The sequence below is a fragment of the Azolla caroliniana genome, unplaced genomic scaffold, assembly GCF_043228905.1.
Source record: "Azolla caroliniana isolate FFs.n. ecotype wild unplaced genomic scaffold, voAzoCaro1.0.p SCAF_11, whole genome shotgun sequence".
Classification (NCBI taxonomy): domain Eukaryota; kingdom Viridiplantae; phylum Streptophyta; class Polypodiopsida; order Salviniales; family Salviniaceae; genus Azolla; species Azolla caroliniana.
In genome coordinates, this window is record NW_028230446.1 from 4,157,885 (window position 1) to 4,167,834 (window position 9,950).

General features: G+C 37.7%; 1 protein-coding gene across 1 annotated transcript; it reads left to right on the forward strand.

Moving 5' to 3' along the window:
* Positions 1-6,800: 6,800 nt before the first annotated feature.
* On the forward strand, positions 6,801-9,151 carry LOC147857617 (calmodulin). Its single transcript, XM_087327128.1, has 4 exons — positions 6,801-6,921; positions 7,616-7,773; positions 8,097-8,177; positions 8,773-9,151. The coding sequence occupies exons 1-4, from the start codon at positions 6,846-6,848 to the stop codon at positions 8,905-8,907; spliced, it is 450 nt and encodes a 149-aa protein (XP_087183254.1). The 5' UTR covers positions 6,801-6,845; the 3' UTR covers positions 8,908-9,151.
* Positions 9,152-9,950: the final 799 nt, after the last annotated feature.

Consider the following 9,950-nt stretch of genomic DNA (forward strand, 5'->3'; position numbering starts at 1 on the left):
AATGATATTGTTTTCACTATTTTTTCTATTGTGGAAAACGTGTCGCTATCAATTTCGTAAACCCATGTTTAAGGAGGAAAGTAGTCCTATGAATGATCTAAAACTAAAATTCCCTCGGGATAGAAATCCAAACCCATAACGAAAAATCGATGGATAAGACATGATGAACACGATGAACCTAATCATACCATGGAATGTTCAACTCGTTAGTCTCTCAAAATGAACCAAAAGAGAGGGGTTAAGTAGGTTGGGCAATTTCATAGTAACCATAGATTAAGGTTTTTTTTAATAGGTACAACATTCAACCCATTCCTCCATTTGTATTGTGGAACATATGTAAACCTCAATGGTGCGAAGCCATTTTTTTCAAGTGCAAACTATACTAAAATGATTGTGATTTTGCAAACTAAGCAAGACATGAAATCCATTCACTTGAGAGTTGGACCCACTACCATAATGTTCCAAAGCATATTATGTTAGAAAATGGGATCGGCCACAACCGGTTCACAAGCAACAATGAAGAATGACGAGAACACGAAGAACAAAAAAACATCGAGACACAATATTTAACGTGGAAAACCCAGAGAGGGAAAAACCACGAGAGTACACAAACTCCGAACAATATCACTATGGTTTCTCACTCTCTCTCTCCTACTCACTCTCGTTACACACTCTAATACACTAGTTACAAAATGCACACACACATATCTAAATGTTTTGCCCTATGTGTATTTATACTAATACACACTATGGGCTATTTACAAATATGACCCAGTCGGCTTTACCTGATTTGGCTATTAGCCAAGTCGGTTATTGGTCGATCATCGGTCAATCGATTTTTTGGCCTCGACCGAGTTAGCTATCGACTAATTTAACTTATCTCACTAGTTGGTGCTAAATCGGCTCCTAACAATCCGAATTGTCTTCTTCCCATCCGGAGGGACTAGTTTTCCCAACGTATTCTTTAGATCACTAAACTATCACGATTTTAAATAATAAACAAGTGTGATATTTAGATATTCTACAAGCTCACTTGCGGAGCCTTACTTTTTTGTACATAAATGCAATGCAATTTCCTTACAATAGTTCTATTTATAATGATTATTACTTTGCTTCTATATCACCTATGGAGATTATGTCTTGTTACGAGGATTATTCTCATTCTTACTTTGCCTCTATGTCACCTCTTGAGATTATGTATTACTTGAGAAATGTACCCTTGGTTTCATGCAAATGATGCATCAAAGGTTCCTCGAACAATGTTCTCAATCCACCTCCTAATCAATAAAATATTTCCACATTGAGCTAATCACAAGATTAGCTTCATAGTCAACAAAATATTTCCACTTTGAGCAAATCACAAGATTAACCTCCTAATCAACAAAATATTTCCACGTTGAGCTAATCACAAGATTAACCTCATAGTCAACAAAATATTTCCACTTTGAGCGAATCACAAGATTAACTAGACTACAAATTGACACATGGAACGAAAATGGGAATAAATGGCTGCATTTTTTCTATTTCTTTGTCCACAAGTTGATGGCAACAAACACTTCCATAACGTATCTAATTCGAGTTTTGTGTTTAGAATAGCATAAGGGATGAATAATCTAGGTCCCCTTGCTCACAATGTTGTGGCATGTACATCATGATTTATATGTTTTACAATAAGAAGTGTGATAGGTTGAAATAATGCATGCTAATTGTTCCCATTGTATAAATCATGTTCTTACCTATGGAGCACATCCTACTAATGAATTTCATCTTTTAACAATCCAAAAAAAAGGGATCTAATCACTCATGAAATGTTTCAAGTGTTATTTCTCTTGATCGCTATGGCATAAGACAATATGCATTTGGTCATTTGTATTAGCTTCACATAAATATCTCTATCTGGGTAATGATTCTCGTATGAGTATACATATACATATTCACATATGTGAGCTTTTCTATCTAGCTACATGCAATTCTTCTATCCAAAATGGTTTTGAGAATTAGCTTTTTTCACAACCTAATACTTGAAAACAATAGCATCGCTCTAATCTCTTGAACAACAGCTTTACAAATGCGTTTTGTCATAACCCTATAGTGGGAAAGAATAGCTTTGCCCTTCCCTAGGAAACAATGCTCCTGAAAAAATGGCTTTACAAATTCACTTTTCTGTGGGAAACAATAACGTTGCCCTTACTCATACACTGAAGATTGCTTTAACAATTTTATCTTTTTCACAAGCAAATGGTTGCATTGTCCCATGCTACCGTTGTTTATTTTTTGTGCAATGCATTAGTATAAGACAATCATTTAAAAAATGTTTTTATTATGTATACACTTAAAGGAAATAGTTGTGGCAACAACATGCCCAACGAGTACTGTACCCTATGTACTCAAATGCCTCCACCCCTACCCAAAAAAGAATAGCCACCTTGAATCACGATGATAGAGAAAGCACAATAAGGCCATGCATAACCCATTATGATGAATTTTGGACATATATAATGAATTTTTTCATACTAAATCTCATGATGACCAGAATACTCACACCTTCGCATACCAACATAATAGTTCCATTTAAAATCAAGGTAGGACAAACCATCTCACCTAGTAATAGAATGACTTGTTTTGTGAGCAATCTTGTCCATGTATTTTTTAATATTATATCTATATACCTTTGTCAATGCTTTAAGGTTAGGGCATAATTCCATTCTAGTTTAAAAGTTTGAATGATGTTATGTATTCAGTCATGAAACACCATATTATGTGCCCAAGGAACCTATGTTGTAGACTTTGAATATTGCCTCCATTAAGAACATGCAATATTGTGTAGTAGTCAAAAGTTTACCCTCATTCCCATTTTTATAAATAAGAGATTGTCCCGTGCCACATGCTTGATCATGAGAATACATTATACCGTACTTTGACATGCACATAAAGATGCCAAGCAATTGCATGTATGTGCCAGCATAGAGAATTGAGCTCATGTATTTGTCCCATTCATCATAACACACATCTCACCCCGACAACAAAGCCAACATACTTTTCCTTGTTATAACTCCAACCTCCAACACAATGTAGGTTAGAATAGAAATTGGTTTTAATTGTAGGTTTATATTCAATACATCGTTTTTATGGTAAACTTTGAAAGTACAGTGGACGGCATAAACAAAGTGCAATGCGGTCCAACATAGGAAACCCACCAAGAGATCATCAAGTTCGAAAATTTATGCATGAACTTACTAACAAAATCAATAAATCTCACATGCAAAATTATAGTAAATTTTCCTTATGTGGAAAAATATACTTTGTTTCTCTTACATTCATCCAGAGTCTTCGATATCACAAATGTGTAACACACCTAATGATGTGAAAGAGATTCTAGGCAGGGAAGTTGTAACATATAATTACGATGTGAATGATGTTTGTTGCGAGTTGTTTAGAAGGGGAGATGAGAGGTCCTACAACCCCAACCCTAAATTGGCCCATCAAATTTGATATATTAAATTGGTGAAGTAATGGTGCCATGCCTCATTAATACATTTGTTTGGCAAGCATGCCATATTTGGAGCCTAGATGCATGGGATCTCTGGGTTACAAATTTGTCAACTTGGAAAATTGAGATGGAGTATTGATTGATCAAGTTTTTTTTTGCACTCTCCTACCCTAATCTAGACATAGAGGTGCTTCCTCCCCAATAAAGAATCTCATTCCAAATTTGTTTATGCTAAAATTTTGTGAAATGGGACACGTGACGTTGTTTGTCGGTGAACAAGTTTAGGCGAAGATTATAGGGAAAAAATAAAGCACAAAGGTTTTTTTTTTTGCTATTTTTAAAAATACATCTATCAAACGCGTTCTTCCAAATAATGTATTCTTTGTCCCTTTTTTATTTCTCCCTCCCCTCTTAGTTGTTGATCTCTCCATTGGTGATAATTTATTTAGTAGGTAACTATTGAAAAAGAGGTGAATTATATCATAGCAAGTTCTAAAGATATTCCATGGTGGAGCTTACATATATCATGTTTTGCGTGACATGTCATGTCACCATTCTTTCGGCGTTAAGGTATTGTTACTGGTGCATGACAATCGATTTTATTTTGTCAATTTTTATTTCCCTTCATAATTATTTAAAACCCCATATGCTAAAAGGTTCGACAAGGGTTTTCACGACATCTTGCCTCCCCTACCTAGTGGGCTTTTGTGGAGGAAGCTAAAGCTTTAGCCCTCCCTATCGAAGGAGTTGATGTTTGACTATCTTAGGTATCCATATCTACATTTCAAGAAATGTCCCATTGTTTGATGGTCTCCATGGAGTGCTACACAAGTACATTGGCTCAGAGGAAAAAACAAATTTGGAGTTCTCACAACTCCCCCTTACAAACATTGTGTCCCCAAAAGAGTTACCGTTTGTATAGAAACTCTTACAAATCTTATAAGGTTTATATTGCTATAAATATCCTCATTATTGCATGGGGACCAACAATGTTTTTTGTGTTTTGTTGTTCATATACCATCTTAGATATAGGTAGGTAGGTAGGTAGATTTAATCATCACCACCATCATCGAGGGCCAAATATGACCTATAAGACCAAAAATGAAACATTTTCACATAGCATGTGTGGAACTGAGTAGTGACTCTCAATGTTCAATAATCTTACTGATGAAAATTGCAATTGAGAGTGTGCATTGTGATTTGTGAGTGGACCCAACCAGATCAACCATTTGTGGAAAATAAACTTGAATGTGGTCAAAGGCCAAGCATTGTATCAATATGCGATACTCAAATTCCCAAACTTGTTCAAGGGAAAATATGCATTGTCAACGAATCTTTTTTATTGTGCCCCCAACATTTCACTTTACATAGAAGAGAATGCGAGCTAAATCATCTGAAAGGAATGTTGCAAATAGTGGACGAAGGGATGGGTTCTAACATGTATCAACGAGTGCCATTTCCATGTTTAGTGACGAAGATGGTTTTGTAGTTTGGTGCAATATATGCTACACAATACATGAAATGTGAGTGTTTACATATTTCCAAAGTCACAATGCATTGGCCTTGCAATGAAACCTCATTTGTGGAGGTATCTATTGACATATCATGAAGCAAATGTAATGCATCCCATCTTCTAAATCTTTTCTTCATATATTCCATCCATTCAAAACCCAAACATTCGAGTTTTGATGTGTCTTCTGGAATCCTTTTAATTGCTTCCCACGTGATTCTAAAAAGTTGTTGCAAGGGGTTTACTTGAATTGTAATTATGTTCTCAACAACCTTTACGTGGCCATGGTGATGATCTCAATGAGAAGTAATATGGTTCAAGAAGTTGGAGCATGTGTATAAATAAACATTTGTAGCTCGAAGAAACTTCACAAGAAAGCAACCTTGAAAATTTTCAAACATTTTCCGAGTAGACTTCTAGAGGCATAGATCAACCCTAACCCTAACTTCTCTTTTCAAAGTGGGTATCTATAGATAAGCTCTTGCTCAGTTGGTAAGGTTGTTCCTTGGAGATCAAAAGGTGATGGATTGATCCAAACCTACATTCCACAAATGGCATCTAATAAATTGAGAGGATATACATGAAGTAATAGAGAGGTAACTTGGTAAGTAAATTGGGTCTTACCCAAGACCTAGGGCTAATAGTCTAACGATATACCATTACGGGTAAGGTGATTACGATAAGAAAAGGACAAAGGTTATCCAATGGTTAGCACTAGAATAAGCTAATTACACAAAAACACAAATTGCATTGCATCTCTTCGGAGAGTATGAGCTCAATCGTTTGATAAAATGATATGCCCTATATAGTTGAGAAGAAATAATATATGGTGGAAGGAAGATGTGTGAAAGTATTGAGGGATTTGCCTGATGACTTAACACTAGAGAGAACACAATGGTTTATAGAATAAGATCATTGTTTGATAGGAACTTGGAGATTGTGCGCGACACTCCACACCTTGCATTTCCATAAGAAGAGAATGTGTAGTAGTGTAAAGCCAAGGAGAGGAGTGAAAAAGTGTAAACCCCGGAAGCTCTCTATTTCTTTTGTGCCCTCGAGCCCCCTTTCTCATTACACTGTGTTCGTTCTTTGTTAGTTCTCGATGCATCCTTGGGCTGGTCTCTCGTCTCGAGCAACCGTTGTGAGCGAGTTCAGATGGGGGCGATGGATGGAGCCGATTGCTCTGTCTTCCTCTTTCATTCATTCATTCATTCATTTGTGAGGGTCGGGATGAGGAATCGAGTGGTGGTGGTGGTGGCCGATACAGATGGCCCCCATTCATCGATCGATTGATTCATCGAGACAAGACACACACACACAAAAGTCTTTCTCTCTTGCTCTCTCCTCCCCAGCTTCTATCTCTTACATTCAGGGGGGATGGATGGATGGATGGGATGGGGCTCTGGGGGTCAGGCTGAGGAATCGGGTGGCGGTGGCGGTGGCTGATACCGATGGCCCATCCATCAATTCATTGAGACAGGCAGGCAGGCAAACAGAGAGACATCAGTGCTCTTCTTTTGTGTGTGTATTGTGTGTGTGAATGCACCCTTAACCCCACCCCACACACTCACACTCAAAGTCTTCTCTCTCTCTCTCTCTCTCTTCCCCTGCTTCTGATTCTGCTTCAAAAGAAGAAGAAGAAAACACTTGGGGTTCTCTGCTAATTTTGGTTCTTCTGTATCTCTGTCTCTGTGTGCTGTAGTTTCCTTCTCCTTCGACGCTTCCAGTCGAATCGATCCTTCTGTTCATCTCCATCTCCATCTCCATCTCCATCTCCATCTCCATCTCCATCTCTCTCCATCTCTCTCTCTCTCTCTCTCTCTCTCTCTCTCTCTCTCTCTCGCCATGGCTGAGCAGCTCACTAGCGAGCAGATTGGAGAGTTCAAGGAAGCCTTCAGCCTGTTCGACAAAGACGGAGATGGTAATCTTACTCATCTTTTACACACCCCTTCGATTCTCCCTGTCTCCATCTCCATCTCCATCTCCAGTTTCTCGTCTCTGTCTTTTCTGTCGCCTTCGATTCTCCCTGCACCGTTTCGGCTCTCGTCTGCTAAACCCTCTTTTTCTCAGGCAGACCCACGCGTTTCTCGGTCGATTAACACTACTTACTATAAGCTGAGCCCTTCCATATCCCCACCATCTCATATATAGGTTGGACAGGGGGAAGCAATTTTTTATTGTCTGTTTACCAGTTTATGCTTCCTGCCTCTCAAATACTTCCGGGAATTTTTAGTGGCATGGATTTTAAGCTCCCCCCTTTTAATGCAGACATTTTGAATGGAAAATGTATCTTTTCCTTTCCATTTCTGTTCATGTGTCCATCCTGTGTTAAATCTCTCAGTTTTTTTCAGGTTTTATGTCTTGAATCCTGAACCTTTCAAATCTTCACATCTCTTCTGAGAAACAATCTGAATCCTCAAACCTTTCAAGTCTTCTCATCTCTTCTGAGAAACAGTCTGTTTATTTGACGACTTTCTCTACCTTGACCTCATCTGAAGTACCAAATCTTTCACGCTGACATGCTCTATATCTGAACAGACAGGGCTCTATATCTGAACAGACAAAACAGAAATTTGTTTTTCTTCTTTGTAAACATTCGCCCTCGTGTGCTGTAGGTAACATTACGACCAAGGAGCTTGGGACCGTGATGAGGTCTCTTGGACAGAATCCTACTGAAGCTGAGCTGCAAGATATGATTAATGAAGTGGATGCAGATGGCAATGGTACCATTGATTTCCCAGAGTTTCTTAACCTTATGGCCCGCAAGATGAAGGTACTCATCCTCTTCTCTCTTTCTTTCTCTTTCTCTCTGTCTTTTAAATTATGATTTCCTTTATATACTGTACGTCAATCCTGCTTGTAGTACGTCAACATTTGCTTTATACATAAGATTTATCAATCAGTCTTGCCTTTGGTAATATAAATCATAAATCTTGTTTTCTGCTTCTGATAATTTCTTGCCTTTTGTATGAAATACATCAAATTTGCTTTTTGCATATAAGGATCAATTCCTTTCTCTCTCTCTCTCTCTCTCTCTCTCTCTCTCTCTCTCTATGCACACAGTTTTTAAACAATGACATCAACATTTTGATGCAGGATACCGATTCTGAGGAGGAGCTCAAGGAGGCATTCAAAGTCTTCGATAAGGACCAGAATGGCTTTATATCTGCGGCTGAGGTATGAATGAAAGAGACATCACATATATAATATGTGTGCGGTGTGCATGTGTATAGTGAGAAGAATTTTGGGCAATTACCTTCCAACCCATATCGGATATTTAGGTCTTCCCTCTTGACATTCCCTCTTTATTAGTCTTCTCCCTAATGCAATTGGAGGGCTTTTTATGCACTGCGTTATGAAATGTGTCTAGTCCGGCATGCTCACCTTGCTTTGAAGCCTTCCAACAATATTAGAATGCATCCCTGCAAGGTGTATTGGTATGTGTATGATGTGTCGTGTATAGGTAGGTATATGATCGGCATGTAGGGTGCAGATTTACTTGTACATGTGTTAAGTGTATGATATAGCTATGGGTGCATATGTACATATATGATGTAGTTACTTGTATATGTCCATGTGTGTATGTGTAGGATGAATATATACAGAGTATGATGTAGTGAATAAGATGCATATTTTCATGTGTAGTGCAAGGATGTATGTATATTTACATGTATGATGTTTATGCATAAATGTATGTGTGATGTGTAGGATGAATACATGTGTATGATCTCTATGTGTAAGCTGTGTATATATATGTGGATTTCTTTTGCAGCTTCGTCATGTGATGACGAATCTCGGCGAGAAATTAACCGAAGAAGAAGTGGATGAAATGATTCGGGAGGCAGATGTAGATGGCGATGGCCAAGTGAATTATGAAGAGTTTGTGAGGATGATGCTCTCTAAGTGACATTCTTCAAATATTGATTCCCATGTATTGTCATTGTTTTTTTCCATATTAAAGCTGCATGCTAGAGCAAAGACACTTTAGGGTTTGGAAGGAATTGATCTTGTGCACGTGTAAGAAATCTAAGGTTGCAGGTCATTCAGTGGTATTTTTTTTGGCTTTGAAAAGAATGGGGTTACTTCCAGAATGGTCTATAATGCTATTTTGAATGGGTCCAGTGAAAAACTCTGAAATATGGTTTCCTTTATTTTGCCCAAGTGCCCAGTTTTTGTTTTTTCTGGAAAAATACCTTTGTCCTACTAGTACCAAAAAAGATTTGATTTGGATTGACTTTCTAGTTGCTCAAAAGTAACATATAATCGAGAAGAAAGGGGATGAATTTGACGGTTTAGCTGTTCAATATAGGACATATAATTGCTTGAGAGGGGGCTGACTCAAAGGAAATGATTAAAACTTAGAAACATGGTGAGGATACTTGGGGGTACATATTTCAGAGTTAATTTCTTAGGCTATTAATGAACTGCTTTTGAATTGGATGATGATATTAGGCTGACAAGGATGTCATGTCCCTTAACTAAGTTGAGAAAGTAACAAGACATTTGGTACTGTGGGAAATATTCTAATGATGCTTACTCAGATATGTTTTGTAAGTAGAGCAAAGGCAGCAGGAAGATTGTTCCATCTTCCTTAACCATTCTGCCTTGAGGACTTTAACATAACATTCTGTCTTCCATCTTCCTAGAGTATTGTGAATCTAGGCAATTGAATGCATATTGAATTCAATGTCTGAATCCATGTATATGTCTTATATGCCTTTGCAGGCTCGTATTTATTCTCTCAGCCAAAACTTGGATTGAAAGCTCTTGGATATTTTGGCATGCAATATTACAATCAAACACTGTATCTGTGTATGGCTTGTATATTTATTTATGCCTTGTTGATCATTCCTAAGTGCAGTGTAAATTGGTTTACCAAGTGCCTGCCGCAACTTTATTCTTTTATTGTGTGTTTGTGTACACTAGGCTTAGGTTTGATCAGCCTACACC